A 21,562-nucleotide genomic window follows, 5' to 3' on the forward strand; every position below is an offset into this window, starting at 1 on the left:
TTGTACTAACTTTGCTGTCCCCACACTTCTATCACCATTAAAATTCCCAGATGAATAATTTAGCCAACAACTGACTGAGCCCATTGGGTATTAAGATAACATATGTTCAAAAGTAGTTTTGCACCATTACATCTTCAAGGGTCTATCTTGCTTTGTAGACTTATTCTTTCCTTCATCTTGTCTCTAAATCTTTATCTTCCTTCCTTACAGAAAGCTAAGATCATGTGCATGTTTGCTAGACTAGGTCATCTCACACAAGTTTACCATAACATTTTCTGTATTATTCTGCTTGATCTTGTCAATAGTTTCTAGAATCTGAGAACAATTTATTGATAAACGAATTTAGGCATGGGCATAAGTAGTCAGATGGGAGTTAAGGCAGTAACTGATCTCATGGTGCTTACTACCATCCTACTTCCAGTAATGCCACCCGACACTCATCTCAGCTCTGAACTGAGGCACTTGGTATGGTTCCTCTTCCCTAAGTTCACATAATCATAAAATAGTAACCGTGTCTAACACTTACCAAATATCTACTATGTGTCAGGCACTGTGCTCACTATGGGCTTAGGCTACATTATTACAATTTATCCTCAGATCCCTCTGACATATTATCTCTATTTAACAGATGAAGAAACTGAGGCTTGAAGAGGTCAAGTGCCTTGACTAAAGTCACACAGCCATCACATGTTAAGTCTATACTAGAACCCAGGTCCCCCGAGAGCAGAGCCTTCCTTGTCTCAGCTCCACTACATATGTTCACACTCTACACCCTCTAGGCACTTGTTCTGAGTATATCAACCCTCTTCATGCCACCCTAAATAAAATATTAGAATCACTGCTGCTTTTTTTATTCTTTTTGGGGGACAAGGTCTCACTCTGTCACCTAGGCTGGAGTGCAGTAGCACGATCTTGGCTCACTGCAACCTCCACCTCCTGGGCTTAAGGAATCTTCCCATGTGTCAGCCTCTGGGATTACAGGCATGCACCACTACACCTGGCTGATGTTTGTATTTTTAGCAGAGAAGGGGTTTTGCCATGTTGGCCAGTCTGGTCTCAAACTCCTGGCCTCAAGTGATCTGCCTGTCTGGGCCTCCCAAAATGCTGGCATTATAGGCATGAGCCACCGTGTCCATTCCATCGCTGCTAATTGAAAAGACATCTGAGCTGCCAGATACAACGGCATTTTTTTTTTTCATTTATTTTTGGAGTTAACTCCCTCATTCTTTACACTTAACTTTCTTCCTCTCAAACTTTCCACCAGGCTTCCATAATTTCTTTTCTCTTCTTAATCTTCATCCTCATCTTTGAAAAGCAAAAGGGTCTAGTCATTTTATGTAAACCCTAGTGACAAGGACAAAGCAGACCTGTTGCAAGTGTGAAAACAACAACTGAGCAGCAATATTCTATCTTATCTTGAATAAACCAGGTAAATTAAAGGCATTCCACACAGAAAAGTGCAGCAAGAAGTGGCAGGTATTCTGAACACAAGCTGCTTGAAAATCCAGCCCTTTCTTACGCATAATTTATATTATTTTAAAAATACAAAAATACAATCAACTTGATTAGTATTTAGAAAGTGTGGGATCTGAGTATATGTCTAAAAAGCAAAGAAAATGTAAAGAGTATGGTGACCAATTCCATTTCATGAATAATTTATATACAAATATTGGTTCAAATAAGGCTTATAGGAAGTTCCCTGACAAAAACACTGGAATCTACACTCTACCACTGGCAGTGGGACAGTGTATAATAATAAAGTAATTTCTTTGTTAACCTGATTTATGGATATTCAGTTTCTGGTGAGATTGAAAAATAATACTGTTTTTGAAACGTGCTTTATAATTTAAAACAAGTTTTCATATACAGTCTCTACCACAACCCCATGAGAGATCATATTAAGCTCATTTTACGAATGAGGTCATAGAAACTCAGGTTAACTGGTATCCCCAAGGTCACAGGCATTAGGAGTAACTGGTGCAGGTAGGATGCAAACCCTGGCTTTCTGCGCTGGGGCTCAGCACACCTACCTATAGCGCTGTCTCCCCGTTATTACTTTCTTGGTTTTCATTGGTTTCTTTCTAATTACATTTGGAAGAGAACTTAGAAAGTCAAGTTGTAGATATTTGTGGTCACTTAATAAATTATTGTATTAATATTACTTTCTAAGCATTTATACAGGTTGAGCATCTCTAATCTGAAATCTAAAATAAAGCTGCATACATACAAGCCATGTGATCTTGTCAACAAACATACACAATGGGGAAAGGACTCCCTATTCAATAAATGATGCCGGGATAACTGGCTAGCTAGATGTAGAAGAATGGAACTAGACCCCTACTATTCACCACATACAAAAATTAACTTAAAAGGAATTAAAGATGTAAATGTAAAGCCCCACACTGTAAAAATCCTGAAAGAAAACTTAGTAAACACCATTCTGGACACTGGCCTTGGGGAATAATTTACGACTAAGTCCTCAAAAGCAATTCCAACAGAAACAAAAAATGACAATTGGGAGCGAATTAAACTAAAGAGCTTGTACACAGCAAAAGAAACTATTAACAGAGTAAACAGACAATCTACAGAATGGGGGAAAATATTTGTAAACTATGCATCCAACAAAGATCTAATATCCAGAACCTAAAAGGAACTTAAACAATTCAACAATCAAAAAATAACCCCATAAACAAAAAGTACGCAAAAGACATAGATATTTCTCAAAAGAAGATATGCAAGGGGCCAAAAAATACATGAAAAATTGCTCAACATCACTAATCAATAGAGAAATGCAAATGAAAACCACAATGAGATACCATCTCATATGGGTTAGAATGGCTGTCATGTTGGTGGGAGTGTAAATTAGTTCAACCATTGTGGAAGACAGTGTGGTGATTCCTTAAGGATCTAGAACTAGAAATTCCATTTGACCCAGCAATCCCATTACTGGGTATATACCTAAAGGATTATAAATCATGCCATTATAAAGACACATGTACACGTATGTTTATTGTAGAACTATTCACAATAGCAAAGACTTGGAACCAACCCAAATGTCCATCAGTGATAGACTGGATATAGAAAATGTGGCACATATACAGCATGGAATACTATGCAGCCATAAAAAAGGATGAGTTCATGTCCTTTGCAGGGACATGGTTGAAGCTGGAAACAATCATTCTCAGCAAACTATCACAAAAGCAGAAAACCAAACACCACATGTTCTCACTCGTAAGTGGGAGTTGAACAATGAGAACACATGGACACAGGGAGGGAAATATCACACATCAGGGGAAAGGACAGCACTAGGAGAAATACCTAATGTAGGTGATGGGTTGATGGCTGCAGCAAACCACCATGGCACATGTATACCTATGTAACAAACTGCACGTTCTGCACATGTACTCCAGAACTTAAAATATAATTTTTAAAAATGCCAAAAAAACGACAGATGCTGGTGAAGCTGCAGATAAAAGGGAATGCATATACACTGTTCAGCCACTTCGGAAAGAAGTTGGGGGATTTCTCAAAGAACTCAGAACTACCATTCAACCCAGCAATCCCATTGCTGGGTGTACATCCAAAAGAAGTCCTTCTACCAAATAAACCCATGCATTTGTACGTTCATCACAGTACTATTCACAATAGAAAGTCATGGAATCAACCTATGTGCCTATCGTGAACTGAATAAAGACAAAGTGATACATATACACCATGGAATACTATGCAGCCACAGAAAAAGAATAAAATCATGTCCTTCGCAGGAATATGGATGCAGCTGGAGGCCATCATTGTTAGTGAATTAACACAGGAAGGGAAAATCAAATATTGCATGCTCTCACTTAGAAGTGGGAACTAAACACTGCATACTCATGGCAATAAAGATGGCAACAATAGATACCAGGGACAACTAGATAGGAAGAAGGAAGACAGGGTTAAAAAAATTACCTATTAGGTACCATGTTCACTACCCAGGTGATGAGATCAATCATACCCCAAACCTCCACATCACACAATATACCCAAGTAATAAACCTTCAAATGTAGCCCCTGAATCAAAAATAATAGTTGAAAGTATATTAAAAAGAAAAAACCACAAATATTCTAAAATCTGAAAAAAAAAATGAAATCTGAAACACTTTTGGTCCCAAGCATTTTGGGGAGGAAATATTCAACCCCGTAGTATACTGACTCACCCTCCAGAAAGCACAGATAACCATGCAATAAATTCTGCTTCTCTCATATATATCACAGAGCGAGCCTATGGCCTGGAACTTGGAAAATATTCCTTAGAGGCAGTGAATTTAATGTATGGATTAATAGCACAGGTTCTGGGGACAGACCACTCAGGTTGGATCCTGGCGCTGCAACCTGCTAACTCAGAAGTCTCAGGCAAGTCATTGCATCTACTTTAACCTAATTTTTCACATGTGTCACATGGCAATCATGTAGAATCTAGCTGACAGGTTTATAAGGATTAAATAACTCATGTAAAATACGAAGTGCTTAGTTAGGCATGGTATGTGAATGAGTATGAATTTCTATTAATACTAAATGCAAGGGAGTGGGACATTCTAGATAGAGGAAGGGTCCTGTGCAAAGGCAAAGAAATGGGAAAACTCATAATGTATTAGGGAGACCACATAAGAGATAAGAAATACTCCAGGAAAACTGCATTTGAGAGAGACCCTCCAAATGTTGAGCTAAAGAGGTCAAATGGGAAGTAGTAAAGTACAGTAGGAACAGTTCTACCACCAGAACTCTACAGCAAATCGCTTCTGCTTAGACACATAGCATCATCTCTGTGGAAGTTCTACTCCCTGTCTGTAAAATAAAGAGGGCAAACTAGGTAATTTCTATAAATTCAGTCTGGTTTGACTTCCTTATGTAAGTGGTGATGCAACACTGAACGTGTTTCAGCAAAGGAATATGGTAGTGAAATAGCAAGATTAGTATGGTAAGACAGTTTGGCGCAAAGAGAAAATAGAGACAGACAAAAGATTAGAAGACCACTAGGAATCTGAATATACATTAAATATTTACATGTAAACTAGAAACTAGAAAAGCAGGAGCCAGGTCTAGAGTCCAGGGAGGTATTCCCTGTTGGTAGAGTTAAATGGATAAGTAACCAAGGGTACATATTTTTAAAAACAAATCTGTTCTACTAAAAGAAATTCATGGAAAAGAAAAAAAAATTAACTGACGGAAAATTTTACCAAAGGCTAACTCATTGTAATGAGCTTTAGTTTGGAGTGCAAGGATGTCAATACTATGCCAGATTGTAAATAAGAAACTGCAAAAACAAGTCACTGGATGATGAGCTAACTGTGCTGGTGGGCCCTATTTACTGTCTTCTTTGGATATCCTAAGGATTGACCATGTCCAGTGACACTGGAAAAATACCCACGGGAGAACAGCATTCGGAAATGCTGGAGACTCGGCCAAGAAAAAGTCTTTGCAAGCCAAACTGGCACTGGCTGCATACCGCACCCTGCAGGTATTTGGACTCAGAAGAAAAATAATTCCAAATCAGAACATTTAACTTCCTCTCTAGATGACTGATCTAAAAACCTTTGAATCTCATGGTTCAAGTGTCACTGAGGTCCCTAAATCCCATGAGATCAGCGGCCACTTGGACATTTTGCAAGACCCTTACTTGTTTCGGCTGTCTCTCCCAAGTCCAAGGCAGGAATCAAAATTCAGTAGTGATCTATGGCTCGCTTGACACTTTAATAAAATGCTGTGCATATGTCAACTGTTCTGGGGAAAGAGTCCATGATTTTCAGACCTAGCACTGTTTAATAATCATGGCTGTAGAGGAGAAAAGCTCTACACTTCTATCTAAATGTCATCGTTCACTCATATACAGTAGCTTACTATAATGTTAGTTGTTCAGCCTTCAGAAATAACACCGCCCAAAAAACCTTTTTGCTGTTTTGTTTCTCCTAAAAATTTATCTACTACTAATATTGACTAAAAATCTAACCAACCATGTGTATTACCACACCTGTATAGTTTTCGAGTGTAACTGGACTTTTTAAAAATGGTAACTCAATTCATGATTTTACAAAATTGGCAGGGCACAGTGGTTCATGCCTGTAATCCTACTGCTTTAAGAAGCCAAGGTGACAGGATCACTCAAAGTCAGCAGTTTGAGACCAGACTTGGCAACAAAGTGAGAGTCCATCTCAAGAAAAAAATTTTAAAAATTAGTCAGGTACGGTGGCAACTACTTGGGAGTCTCAGCTACTAGAGAGGCTGAGGCAGGAGGATCACTTGAGCCCAGGAGTTTGAGGCTCCAGTGAGCCATGACTGCACCATTGTACCCCAGACTGGGTGACAGACATCCTGTCTCATAAAAAAAAAAAAAAATTAAGATGACAATTTTAGGAGGCTTTTCAAGGTCATCTTTCCTCAGTAAAGAATATCTAAACAAAGATAGATAACCATTTTTCCTTTCAAATGGAAGAGATTATAAACTATAATACTTAGGGAGTATATAATACCTCATGATGATGACATACCTTATGATGATGTCCTATCATATGATGACATACCTTATGATGATGATTCCAATTAAGTAGTACTAACTGAGCTTCTACAATATGATAGCTTCCTAATCACAGTAAGATAAGGTGACTACTATTCAGGAAATAAAATTCAGTAGGTTACAATGATAATTCATTAATTGTGGTTGAAATTTACATCTGAAACTACTGGGAATGCATTATAAATTATGAACTGCATTACTGTGCTGCAATGATATGTAGTTAGGGGGTCAAACCTCTACTCAACTATTTCCCAAGTGATAATGATCAGGTTACTAAATACCACTAGATCTCAGCTTTCTAACCAATATACTGGGCCTAAAAACAGTTACCTCATAAGGTTATGAAAAGTAAAGGAGACAATCCATGCAAGTATTTCTGCATGGTGTCTATGTACTCGTAACTATTGTTTTAAAAAACCAAGGAGCAGGCTGCGCATGGTGGCTGACACCTATAATCCCAGAACTTCAGGAGGCAGAAGTGGGAGGATCTCTTGAGACCAGGAGTTTGAGACCAGCCTGGGCAACACAAAGGGACCCACATCTCCACAAAAGATAAACATAAAAATTCAAGGAGCAGAAGACACATTATCTAAGTAATTTATTCTATAAAGGAAGAACAATGTTTTCCTAACAATAAGACTGATACTCTTAATAATATAGCAATCTATCTAGAGAGTTTTAATACATATTATTTCTAATAGTCCTTTTTTTAAAAAATATAAAATGTCCTTAAATTTTAGCTTTAAATAGAGAACGAATTTTTTGCTGACCACAGGAGCAGAAGTTAAAATGCTAAATATTGCAACCTAATAAAATAAAATTTGAAAACTATCTTTCAAACTATTATTTTTCAAAGGTCAAACAAAATTATGTGAAATCTTCACTATTAATGATATACACAGGTCATTTGAAGAAAAGAATTCATCCAGAAATGGGGACATTCAGGGACTCCAATTCTTCACTTTAATGCAGTAGTAATTCTATTTGAGAAATATAATATTTGAAGAGAAAAATAATCAGAATTAATCAAGACTGTCTATTCAAACTGTGAAAATGTGTTATCTGAGGATATTTTTATAATCTCTTATTATGTTAATCTCCATGAATCATGTATAAATATAGCCAACTTGAATTAACTGCCCACGACAAGACCAGGAAAACAATAGGTTCCTTTGTTCTAATGCTATCTTACTAATTTGTAGACTGACCTTGAAAAGACAGAATAATTCCACCTTTACGAGATGGGGACGGGACCTTAAGAAACGTTTTGAGGAAGATAAGTCATTACCCAATAGAAAGTTAAAGACAAAAACATTTTTTCTCTTTAGCAGCAAAATCATATTGAGTTAAACTGCCTCAAATGAAGAAACAACATCATCACAAACAAAGAGAAGAGGAGGGAGAATACACAGAGAAAACTAGTTTGAACTCTTTCAATATTTGAATTTCCTTCTTATATGAACAATTACAACTGCTAAAAGCTGCAACCTAACTATCCCATAGATACAAGTTATGAAAGCTTGATTCATCCTCTTCCCAGATACTTGACCCTTTCTTTAGGTAAGTCTGAGTTTGCCATTTAAAACAAGTCTTGCAACACTTTTTTTAGAAACAAAGTAAAATGTTCTGTAAATAGATGAACTATTATGCTTAGTAAACGTGCCAGAAACAATTCAAATGAAAACCATGGGGACTGTAGGGGCAGTATAAAGTGTTCAAGAAGAAATTTAAAACAATTGACATTAAAGTCATAAATCATGTGCTTCTGTGACATGAGAATCACTTCAAGTAAACAAACTTAAAGTGTGTGGGCACAGTGCAAGTTGCCACCTAATGCAAAGACGGAACTGGTAGGGGCTGCAAAGGAATGATTTCCATTGAAGGAATAACTGTGAGTACAGGCAAAAATCAACTGTCAGGCCACTTCCTTTCCCTCACATAAAATGTAGCAAGGTTATGTCTGCAAAGCAAGTTCCTCTCATCCTATATAACCTCCTTTAGTCGAGTCATTACTGAATTATTCCAAGAGATGCAACCTGAAGAAAAAACATCATTATGGAATAAAATAATTTCAAAGCTGAAAAGGGCCTCCAAATTTCTCTAATTTAGTAGTTCTCATCTTCTTTGGGGCCATAGATTTATCTGAGAAATGATAAAACCTACACACTCTCCTCAGAAATGAACATAAGGCATACAAAGGCAGCACAATTCTGAACTTCATGTGTAAGCATTTGAAGTTTATCAGTCCTAGATTAAGACCTATTGATCATGTCCATGTTCCTCACTTGAAAAACTAGGAAATTGAATGCCAGAAAGATTCAGTGATTTGTCCAAGGCCACACAGCCAAGTAATAGTGGAGCTGGCATTAAAACAACCCAGTAATCCCGACTTCCATCAAGATGCTCTGCCCCAGCATTCTTTAGAGAAAGGCTGTGATTATCTCCATCCATAAATCTCAACAGTCACTCATGTTGCTGCGTGAATAAATGAAATTAATAAGTTAGGATAGGAACACTCCACTTCAAACATTAACACACACACACACACACACACACACACACACACAAAATAAGCACTATTGCCTAAGCAGTCCTGATACTTCTACATAAATAACTTTTATGTAGATGCTCGTTGGAAACATTACGGTTCTTACACCTCATCTCCACAAATTGAGATTCGGAATAGTGATGCTCTTAGAACTGCACCTTAAATAACTCCCTGAGAGACTGTGATCTGCTGGTTCTAAAGTAATGACCTACTGTAAACATATTTTGAAGATTTGTTTTAATCTGGCATCTTTATAAATCTATACAACACAGATAACTAGTCATAATAGGAGTTGAGATTAAATAAGAGTCAAGACATTTTCATTTCTAAACAATGACAGAAGAGACCATCTAGAGCAATTGCTCTTAAGTCTCCTTTCAGAAATTTGTTAAAAACATAGATGTTTGGATCCCTTTCTCAGACTTATCAAAGCAGTTTCTTGCTGTAGGTCCAGGCACTTGCAATTTTTAAATTATTATTATACTTTAAGGTCTAGGGTACATGTGCACAACGTGCAGGTTTGTTAACAACACGTAGGTATACACATGCCAGGTTGGTTTGCTGCACCCATCAACTCGTCATTTACATTAGGTATTTCTCCTAACGCTGTCCCTCCCCCAGCGCCCCACTCCCCAAAAGGTCCCAGTGCGTGATGTTTCCCTCCCTGTGTCCATGTGTTCTCATTGTTCAATTCTCACTTATGAGTGAGAACACGTGGTGCTTGGTTTACTGTTCTTATGATATTTTGCTGAGAATAATTGTTTCCAGCTTCATCCATGTCCCTGCAAAGGACATGAACTCATCCTTTTTATGGCTGCATAGTATTCCACCATGTATACGGGCCACATTTTCTTTACCCAGTCTTTTACTGATGGACATTTGGGTTGGTTCCAAGTCTTTGCTATTGCGAATACAGGCATAATTTTCATCAGCATGACAGGTGATTGTGATGCTCATTAAGTGGAGCACATCATTTCTTCTTCTTCACTCACGCAGCAAACATTTAATGAACACCTTCTACTTTGCTGTCCCCACCCTTCTCTTATATCACCATTAAAATTCCCAGATGAATAATTTAGCCAACAACTGACTGAGCCCATTGGGTATTAAGATAACATATGTTCAAAAGTAGTTTTGCACCATTACATCTTCAAGGGTCTGTCTTGCTTTGTAGACTTATTCTTTCCTTCATCTTGTCTCTAAATCTTTATCTTCCTTCCTTACAGAAAGCTAAAATCATGTGCATGTTTGCTAGACTAGGTCATCTCACACAAGTTTACCATAACATTTTCTGTATTATTGTGCTTAGTCTTGTCAATAGCTTCTAGAATCTGAGAACAATTTATTGATAAATGAATTTAGGCATGGGCATAAGTAGTCAGATGGGAGTTAAGGCAGTAACTGATCTCATGGTGCTTACTACCATGCTACTTCCAGTAATGCCACCCGACACTCATTTCAGCTCTGAACTGAGGCACTTGGTATGGTTCCTCTTCCCTAAGTTCACATAATCATAAAATAGTAACCGTGTCTAACACTTACCAAATATTTACTATGTGTCAGGCACTGTGCTCACTATGGGCTTAGGCTACATTATTACAATTTATCCTCAGATCCCTCTGACATATTATCTCTATTTAACAGATGAAGAAACTGAGGCTTGAAGAGGTCAAGTGCCTTGACTAAAGTCACATAGCCATCACATGTTAAGTCTAGACTAGAACCCAGGTCATGCACAAAAGTTAAATTTTAAACACATACTGTCCTTTTAGTGTTGTTTCTTGGGTCACAAACTAACAAGCAACTCAAGGAAAAAAACATGATCTGTTTTAAACAGTATGTTTTTTTTTTTTTTTTTTTAAATATGCCCCCCTCACCCCCACCCTATACACAATAGCTACCCAGGTATATATCAGGCAACTCTTGCATGGCTTTGCTCACAGTTCCCTCAAGTAAGACATACTGATACATCTGCTGCTGCTGTATGGGAGAATGCTTTTAAACCTTAACTCTCTGGGTCCCAAGGAATTTGTATAAACTGTGTCTGTAGGTTTCTACTTCTGTATTGAGGCTAAGCTAGCAAGACTTCAACAGTGGCCTTAAACTTCTGTTTTGAAGATCTATTATAAACCCAAAATAAAACATATACACCGGAAAATATGTATCAAGAAGAGGGAAGATAAATAGAGCCCCTTCTACTCCTTATCCTATTACCCCAACAAATAAACTTTTCATCCCTTTCTCTACATCACAACCCTCATTTCTTACCTATTCTCACATCACCTCGGTTCTCCAGTGAGTATTTAAATAACCAGGAATTTTAAAAAATTGCTTCTCAAGCTTTGTTCATCCTGAAATCATACATGGTTCAAACAAGCATGTAAGATCTCCCCTAGATCGCGAGGGTTGGGAAGGATGCATTCCAGACGTGTTATGCCCTCTCTGTGGCTTGATCTTGAGAGAAAGCACCTGGAAAAGCATAGCATGGAGCTGGCAGTGACTTAGGGGCAGCAATGCAAATGGCTTTCGCTGAGGGAAGAGTTCAATGTCACAAACCAGGGAGATGAGTCCCTTCAGCATGTGGGCAATGAATCACCTCTCTATGTTCCCTGAAGAAGCAAACGCCCACTGACATGTGACAGGGTCTTCATACTGATGGAATGGGGAGAATAGCCATTTCAGATTTCCTTTCGTTAGGCTTTTTAGAGAAGAGTAGGAAGACATGTGAAAGGGAAATAGAACATGCTGGAGAACCCACTGGAGAGATTATGGGGAACAAGCCGGGGCAAGCCCATCAGCACACAGCGAACTCTCCAAGGTCCTTCACTGCCTATGAAGGAGGGCGAGAAGACCAGCAAATAAGCAGTCACAGCAGCGGTGTGCAACTAGCCAGTTTTACCAACAAAGTATCCATGACCTTAAATATCTCACTACCTGCTTTCTATAAACCCTTTATAGTAACCCAATGATTCCTTTCCCCACCTTAGGAAAACAGTACTTTGGGGCAAGAAAAATCTAAATCTTTGATCAACAAGCACAGGAAAAAGAGCCACAGCTCTTTTTTACACGGCACTTTAAAGCATTCCTTACTCACCAATTTAGTGACGTCTTTTACATTATTAGTCACACGATTCCTGCAGATCCCTTCAGTTTTGACGAGAGGATTAAATAGGAGCAGTTGGAGATAAATGCAAGTGAGAATCCAAGTCTAAATGAAAACAGAAAAATTGCTTGATGATCATCAGTTAAAATCTGTAATCATTCAAACTTTTAACATTTAATGCCTTGATGCACAAAAAGGCCGGTCTAATATATATATATATGTATGTATGTTATTGGCTTAAATGCAATTAAATATTACACATTCAAGCTATGTTCACCAAAGTTTTAAAAAGCTTTTAGTTAAAATCCATTTTGAATTATTCTCTCAATGACAATATTGTTAACTTTTGTCAAAAACTTTCTTCAGCCAATTTCCCAATGGCAATTAGGAATAAACTTGTAACAGCATGTTAAAGACTTAGCCTTTGGGGTGTCTTCTAAAAGCTAGAGAATGCATAAAATGTATCCCTTATGGCACCAAAAGAAACATCTTATTTCTACTTTAAATGTAGACCGCTTGGCAAGTAGCAGTATAACCCCTGAGCAGTGCTTTAATTCAATAATCTATAAAAGTACACCAAGTTAAAGTGACAGAGATGTGTATTTTTAGACCTAAGACAGAATTCCACTTAATTTGTGAGACATCAAAAGAATATTTTGAAACACAGCTTTTTAGTCACTTCAGGAAAATATTTCCTTAGCCAATAGGAAGGCATTCTTGAACCCTAGCAGAAAGTAATCTGTCTTCTCTCTCTCTCTCAAACACACATAACCTACACATCGGCTTGAAAACAACATTTTCTATCATGTATTATAGTTGTTTTAATGCATGACTTATTATTCCTTATTACACTATAGAGTTTCAAGGACTTGTGCATCTGATTTATCTTTGTAGTATCTTCACAACGCATAACACAGTATCTTGCATATAAAAAGCCCTTAATAAATATTTGCTGGGTGAATCAGTGGTCAAGGTAAAAATATATTCTGATGCTCAAATTCAATAACCATTTATTAAACATGTATTATGCTGCAAGAACAGTGCCAGTCACTAGGGTAACAAAGATGATGAAGATGCCCTTGAAACTCAGAGGCAGGTAAATAAATAACACCCACACCTTATGATAAACACTTTGGGAACACAGAGGAGGAAGCAATTAATCAATTAACCTTAAGGGGGAGAACCAGTTGCAGGAAGACAGTGCCAAGAAAAGCCAGAGAGAAAATGTGACTGTGGCCGGATTTAGGAGAAGGAGGATTTGCAAGGGCTGACAAAAAAAAAAGATGAGCGTTCCAGGAAAAATAAACAACATGACAAAACCATGCAGATGTGAAGACATTCTAAAATATGTGTGAATTCTTTCATGAGATACCATTCTTCTGTAAAATCTTAAAATTACACAAGAGTCCAGATGCACATGACTAGAAATCTTCTCTATTTACATAGCTAGCCATATTTAAAAGGAACTGGATTATTATTTTCAATTAATATCTGCACGCTAACTAGATATTATACTAGAACAAATAATGATTATTATTTGCTAAAATTTCTAAAACTACAATACTAATTACATGGATAAAGTGGTTTGTATTCAAAATTAAAATCCTTTTATTCCCTTACCACCATGGTCTATTTTAGCAGTAATCCTGCATAATTTAATTTAAGGCTACTTTGAGCACTGTGGGGTCACACTCTTCATAGTATCATCTTTCTTGGACCACAGTGAAGACTAAGTTGTAAAAATTATTTCTGTCTGAGGATTCTTCTTTTTGGACAACCCCTACATACAAACACTCCGTTAATAACACAATCTTCCTTCACATGTGTAAATATAATTTATTAAACTCAGCTTTCTTTTATATTGTCATTGCTAAGACATAACCTCCCTGGAAATAAACTTCTCTAAGCCCCTCTTTCCTGATGTGATTTGGGAACTTTCTCTAAGACATCTCTGTAAGGGACCAATCTCAGAAATGACCATAATCACATCCTTGGCTCAAAGAAATTTAACGGTAGAAATTCTGTTACTGGTCTTCACAATCCTTTACTCCTGGCCTTGAATAAATACTAAAGAAACATTTGTTCATTCATTCATCTAACAAGTATTTATTGAGTATCTGGTGTATACCAGGCATTGTGCTAGGTGCTAGGCCTATATAATGAACAAAAAAACCCTGCCCTCATAAGGCTTAATCAACAAACATAAGTAACTAGGTTATACAGTATGTCAAAAGGTGTCAAAAGCTATGGAAAAAAAAAAAGATTAGAGCAAGGTTAAGGGGATTGGAATCATAATGTCTACTCTGCCTTACTGGTGATCTTGGGTTCAGAGTGACAATCACAGTCATGAGTCACAGGAGGCTTTGCTAAGCACCATGTGTACTACTGAGTTTTAAGAAAGGTTAGGTCAGCCGGTTGTGGTGGCTCATGACTATAATCCCAGCACTTTAGGAGGCCGAGGTGGATGGATCACGAGGTCAGGAGATCGAGACCAGCCTGGCCAACATGGTGAATCCCCGTCTCTACTAAAAATACAAAAATTAGCTGGGTGTGGCAGTGCGCGCCTGTAATCCCAGCTACTGGGGAGGCTGAGGCAGCAGAATTGTTTTAACCCGTGAGGCAGAGGTTGCAATGAGCCAAGATCGTGCCGCTGTACTCCAGCCTGGAGACAAAAGCTAGACTCCATTTAAAGAAAGAACGAAAGAACAAAAGAACGGAAGGAAGGAAGGAAGGAAGGAAGGAAGGAAGGAAGGAGGAAAGGAGGAAAGAAGGAAAGAAAGAAAGAAGAAAAGAAAGGAAGAAAGAAAGAAAGAAGGAAAGGAAGAAAGAAATAAAGAAAGGAAGAAGGAAAGAAAGAAGGAAAGAAGAAAGAAAGAGAAAGAAAGAAAGAAAGAAAAAGAAAGAAAGAAAGAAAGAAAGAAAGAAGGAAAGAAGGAAGGAAGGAAGGAAGGAAGGAAGGAAGGAAGGAAGGAAAAGAAAAAGAAAGAAAGAAAAGAAAGAAAGAAAGAAAGAAAGAAAGAAAGAAAGAGAAAGAAAAAAGAAAGAAAGAAAGAAAGAAAGAAAGAAAGAAAGAAAGAAAGAAAGAAAGAAAGAAAGAAAGAAAGAAAGGAAGGAAGGAAGGTTAGGTAACAAAAGAGTACATACAGCACCAGCAGAGCCAACTCCCAGGCCATCTCTAATATTAGAAAGTCACTGAACACTCAGGATATGTGTGGCAATGATAGGTGATGCTGGGTAGGTGATTCCTTCTCCTTATACCTTGCTAGCTGAGCAGTTTTTTAAGGATACAGCATGAACTTCTATTCATTTTTCTAGAGCAGCTATTGCCACCAGTACCAGTCTCAACAATAAAATATTAATACATATCAGTGCATGATATATGCCTGTAATAAAGCACACATCAGTGCTTGCTACCTAGTAACTTCAGCTGAGTTCTCTTGGAGGAAGTACAGATGAACACCTAAAAGTTTCTTGAGTCCTTGTTGAAAGAAGACTTATAGGGAGGGTCAAATCACCAGGCATTTCTGAGTCTAGAGAAGAGCCACAGAACTAACTGTACTCTTTTCTTTCCAAAGATTGCAGTATGTATGGAAACAGCTTGGAATTTTTAACAGGGTAATATTGACAAGTGTCTCATTAAGAAGACAACATTTCACCAAAGATTGGACAAAGCTAAGGCAGTGGTCCACACAGACATCTGTGGGAAGAGTACGGCATACAGAGAGAAAAGCTGGTGCCAAGGTCCTAAGGTCTATTTAAGACATCTGTTATTTAAGACATAGCAAGAGTAAATCAGGGAGCAGTAGAGGATGATGATGTCAGAGAGACAATGGAGAAGCCAGCTTATGTAGGGCTTATTGAAGCCCATTGCCCAGACGTTGACTCTTACTTGAATAAAATAGGATTCATTGCAAGAATCTGAGCAGAGGCGGGATATAAATATACTTCAGAATAAAAATAAATTAATTAAATAAGATCAGTCTGATTGCTATAATAAAAATAGACTTTAGGGTGACAACAGGTAGAAAATGAAACAGACAAGTTGGGAGGTTGTTGCTGTAATCCAATCAAGAAAGGGTTATAGTAATACATTGACTGAAAGTGGTTAGATTCTGGACATCTTCCTAAGGCTGAACCATGAGAATTTCCTGACAGAGTAAGATTTGAGAGAAAGAGTCAAAGATAACTATAAGAATTTTGGTATGAACTACTGGCAAGATGGTGTTGCCATCAACTGATATGGGGAACACTGGGGATAGAGAAGGTTTGGGGGGCAGATCAGGAGTTACATTTTGAGTATGTTAAGTTTAAGATGTCTTTGAAGTATTCTAGTGATAATGCCAGGTCAAGATATTTAAATCTGGACTTAGGAGGGAAGCTTGGGCTGCAGATATAAATATGATAGCCTTCCATATATAAATGGGGTGTTAAGCAAATGAGTGGATGAGATCACCAAGGGAGTGAGTAAAAGTACAAAAAAGAACAAAGAACTGAGCATGCTATGGTGTTCTAACCTTAAGGGATCTGACAGAAGAGTTAGAACCCACAAAAGAGTCCAAGAGAGCAAAGCAAAAAGATTATGGAAGAAAGTCAAGACTTTAAAAAAGTACTTTAAGGAAAAGAAGGTCAAACTATGTCAAATGCTGGTTATAGGTCGAGTAAGACAAGGACTGAGAACTGACTACTGGTTTGGCAACATTAAGGTCACTGGTGACACTAACAAGAGCACTTTTATTGAAGTGGTACGGGAAAAAGCCAGTCTATGGTGGATTTAAGAAAGCAAGAGACAAGACTAACCAGAAACAATGAGTATGAACAGTTGTTTTGAAGTTTTCTTTCAAAGGAGAGCAACTGGATAAACAAACACATAAATAAAACCAAGATGGGGAAGTAGCTGGCAAGAAATTGGGGGTGAAGAGAGTTTTCTTTGTAAGAAGGTTGAAACATCAGAATGTGTATATGCCTATGGGAATGATCCAATAGGAGGAAGCAATTGGCAATATAGGTCAGAAGAGAGGGGACTGCTTGGACAACAGCCTTGAGCAGGAAAGAAGGGGTGAGATTCATTTCTCAAGTAGAAAGTGTGGCTTTAAATAGGAGTATAAGTAGTTCAATTCTATCAGGCAGAGTGCTGGAATGTAAATGCAGATGCTGGTGGTGTTTTGGGAACAATTCCATGAATAGAGCTAAAAGTTACTGAACATTTACTATATACCAAGCATCTTGGATATCTAATAACGAAAAAACAATAACTTTCATATGTCCTAATTTTAAAGATGAAGGAGTTGAGGTATAGGGACATTTGGTGACTTCTGAGTGGTGAAATCAGTAAGCCCAGATCTGTCCAATTCTAACTCCTGTCCTTTTAGCCCCTCTACACTGTCCCAGAACTCCCGCAAATCTGTTAGATGATTTGTGAGAACTGTGATGTGATAGCAAATCTCTAAAACTTTAATAATTTTGCAAATATCAAGCATATGGAGACAAGTCTGTTCCACATTCCATGCCACAGCTGAATATTCTACATTATTCAAACCATCATTTTTAATATATGTCATTTGATAGTTCCTTAAAATATATCAACACAGACTGCTATAATAATTGAAGAATGATTTGATCAGGCAATATATTTTTTTGTATCGGTTAAATTGAAATAGCTTACAAAGATATGGTTTTGTTCATTTTATAAAAATCTACTGGGTAAATGCTAAAATTAAATCTATGTTGGCTTATGAACATTCAAATATCTCTGAAAAACCTATATTTCTTAAAGCCCTTTATTTTAAAGCCATTATAAATAAATTCATACTGTAATTTAATTTTGCAGATACTTTGCTACCATTTAAACTACCTACCTTTCATAAAATTAAAGAATTCATTCTGGCATAGCTAAACATTAGGACAGGGGGATAATCAAGTTAGAAATACTGAGGTTTTTGCGAAGCAAGGATGACACCTCCTTCATCAGTATACTCAGGAGAGAGCTGAACTGCAGAGCTTACTTCTTTATATAAAAAAGAAATTTTTCAGTATTAATTTTTCTACACAGAAGTCTTTCTAATATTGTACACACACTTTGATTTCTTTTTTTTTTTTTTTTTTTTTTTTTTTTTTTTTTTTTTTTTTTTTTGATTTCTTAAACAGTGAATTGAAATATTAAACTTTGCTTTTCTTTGACGGTTCAGGGTCATCAAATAAAAGGAAGACTTTCAAAGTATCTCACTTAGGTAGTTGTAACTTCCCTTCTCCAAGAGGTTCCAAATTACTGTACTTGTTTGTATAACTTTTAAACATTTAGGTTTCACTTGTTTGTTCCTTAGTTTTCCTGTTTCCCCCAGATTGTCATGTCATTACTTGCAACATATTTTTACCACTAACATGCCTATTTCCAGTCTCCTGCACTCTTGATGATGAGCACAACACATGTCCCATATGGGAGCTTATAGCAGGAAGTATAATGGACCCAAAGATGTCCGTGTTCTAATTCTTGGAACTTGTGAATATATCATCACATATGGCAAAATGGACTTTCCAGACATGATTACGTTAAGAACTAGAGATGAAGAGACTATCCTAGATTCCCTGGGTCTAATCTAATCCCCACGGTCCTTAAAAATGGAGACTATTTTCCAGCTCTGTTCAGAGACAGGCGCAATGATGGAAGAACAGTCAAGTAAATGTGACATGAAAAGGACTCAACACGTCCTTGCTGGCATTGAAAATAGAGAGAAGGGACCAGGAGTCAAGGAATGTAGGAAGCTTCTAGAAGCTGGAAAAGAGAAAGAAACAGATTCTCCCCTAGAGTCTTTGGAAAGCAACACACAGTCTAATTGATACTTTGATTTAAGTGAGCCCTATTTTGAACATTTGATCTTCAAAATTATAATATTTATATATATATATATATATATTTTTTTGGATGGAGTCTCTCTCTCTCTCTGTTGCCCAGGCTGGAGAGCAGTGATGTGGTCTCGGTTCACTGCAACCTCCGCCTCCGAGGTTCAAGTGATTCTCCTGCCTCAGCCTCCCGAGTAGCTGGGATTAAAGGTGCCTGCCACCATGGCCGGCCTTTTTTTTTCGTATTTTTGGTAGAGATGGAGTTTCACCATGTTGGCCAGGCTGGTCTTGAACTCCTGAGCTCAGGTAATCCACTTGCTTTAGCTTCCCAAAGTGTTGGGATTACAGGCGTGAGCCACTACACCCAGTCAGTCAATAAATTTGTGGCAATTTATTACAGCAGCAACAGAAAAATAAAACACAGCTCAATTGAAATACTTTTGGAATGAATGAACGAATGAATGAATGAATGAATGGTGCAGTGTAGTGATGGTCAAGCTATTCCAGATGAGGAAAGTGAACTGCCTCTGCCAGAATTCTTGGCCCCCCACCCTTTATTTTAAGCAGAGTAGCTCAGCTTTTTAGTTTGTTCATGCCTCTTAGAAAGATTCTGTTTAAACAAAGGTTTCCAAGGACCAAGAAGAAATTAGGAAAAAACAAAACAAAACAAAACAAAAAAACGCTTTTGGAAACCATGGGCAGAATATGGATCCAGAAAACCTCTCAGTCCCTTCCCATGTGACTTCAAGCAAGTCAGCTAATCCCCCTGAGTATCCATTTATCAGCCTGTAAAACGAGAATAAAAATAATTTTTGTCTTGCCCATTTCATGAACTAGTAGTAAGAATCAAATGAGAAACTATTCAAACTGCGGATGCTATGCAATTATTTGTTGTGTGGTTTATGGGCTTTGCATTGGCTAGGAAACCAGGAAACAAGTACTTCAAAAATGTTTGAGTAAAACTTTCTGAGAAAAGACTTTATAGAGTAAATCTCCCATGAACAAAGAGTATGACCTTTAGCACATGAATATTTTCACACTGACTTTGAGTTCACACACCTTTTTCATTTATTTCTTAGTTCTGAACTGTGTTTAGAGTAGCTTCAGTTACCACACAATTGACTTCCAATTAAATGAGGTGTTCTAATATATCAACAAAATATTTATCTTTGTTTTCTCTTCCTCTTATTCCAATTTCTGGAAACTCTGAGGGGATAGGGTACCTAAATGTGTGGGTGTGCACACACGCTCACACACACCCTAATGGAGATAATACTCCTGAAGCAAAATGTCCCTGTGTTTGTGACTTCTGCTCTAAAATGTATCTTTTCAGTTTGGGTAATCATCTGGTTTTTTTTTTTTTGTTTTTTTTTTTTTTTTTCTGTTAACATTCTCTGCAGCTGTATATGACATTTTTCTTTGCTACTTTGTTTAATCATTGTACAATTTTTCTCTCTAGGTCAAGCTCATTGTGTGATAACCTCTCATTTCTGGATAGTCTTTCATTGTATAGACACATATTGTCGTGGGTAGTTCTCGTTTTTTTTTAGAAACATGCATCAAAATTGTCCCCCGTGTATTCCCCCACAACACACAAAATTCCAATAATCCTTTCATTGCTAAATGTTGCCTTCAAATTATTTACATGATTAGGAAAAAAAATAATGAGAAATCTGTGTGCACTGTTACAACCAAGGCATGCAGTAGAAACAGTTCTGGTAGAGGGAAGTAATACTGACTAAAATTTATGTTAACATCAATGACAGATGTGGCAGGTCCTTTTCTGGGAGCAGGTTTTAACAGTAGCAGATAGTACTAGAAAAGCACTTTAAAGAAGTCAGGGGTGGGAGGAATTTACAAGAAGATGAGGCTGAAGACCTCAAAGGCAAAGGTCTTGCTCAATTTTCATTTTCGTTGAGAACAAACATCAGCAGACTCCAGTGGGCTATTCACCCAATAATCAATCCCTCCTGAACACAGAGCTTTCCTTACAGTAAAAAGCCATATGCCAGGAAAAGAAGCTACAAAATCCCCAAACGAAATAATGGACTTAATCTGAACGTGTGTTGCAACACATAAGTCACACTGCAGATTCCTTTTCTTCAGTAGAAATTAAAATGCATGCAGCCTAAGAACATCAGGAGGACATATGCTATTCAAGAAACCAGAAGATACCAATCTTCTAAACTTGGGAAAAAAAATACAGGAAAAAAAGCCTTTCTTTCTCTATGAATATGAGAAGTGATTTTTTAAAATATGCATTGTCAGGGTCCACATTACAGACTTCACAAAGTCAAAAAGAGAGTGAAGTGTTTGTGTAGCTCATTTTCTTTATGCACAGACCTAAGAAATGGTATTAGAGCTGCCCTGAACAAAACAGCAGCTGCTGCCAAAAACAACATTCATCTTCTCTTTAATCTTGCATACCAGCTATTGAAGCAGGCAGTTCCCTTGTAGCCCAAATGTATTTTGGAAGAGAGCCAATTGGCTCAACTACCCAAAGACAGGAAAGCCAGTTACCAAGA

The 21,562-nt window shown here is 37.4% G+C and overlaps 1 protein-coding gene across 2 annotated transcripts in view; it reads right to left on the reverse strand.

Annotated features, from left to right (window-relative positions):
• The window catches only part of KITLG (KIT ligand), an 87,839-nt gene that overhangs the window by 39,349 nt on the left and 26,928 nt on the right, over positions 1-21,562 (reverse strand). For both annotated transcript variants that reach the window (XM_050746571.1, XM_050746570.1), the window contains exon 2: positions 12,192-12,305. In XM_050746571.1, coding sequence (XP_050602528.1) covers positions 12,192-12,305 — 114 coding nt within the window. The remainder of the gene's footprint in view (positions 1-12,191; positions 12,306-21,562) is intronic.

The sequence above is a fragment of the Macaca thibetana genome, chromosome 11, assembly GCF_024542745.1.
Source record: "Macaca thibetana thibetana isolate TM-01 chromosome 11, ASM2454274v1, whole genome shotgun sequence".
Classification (NCBI taxonomy): domain Eukaryota; kingdom Metazoa; phylum Chordata; class Mammalia; order Primates; family Cercopithecidae; genus Macaca; species Macaca thibetana.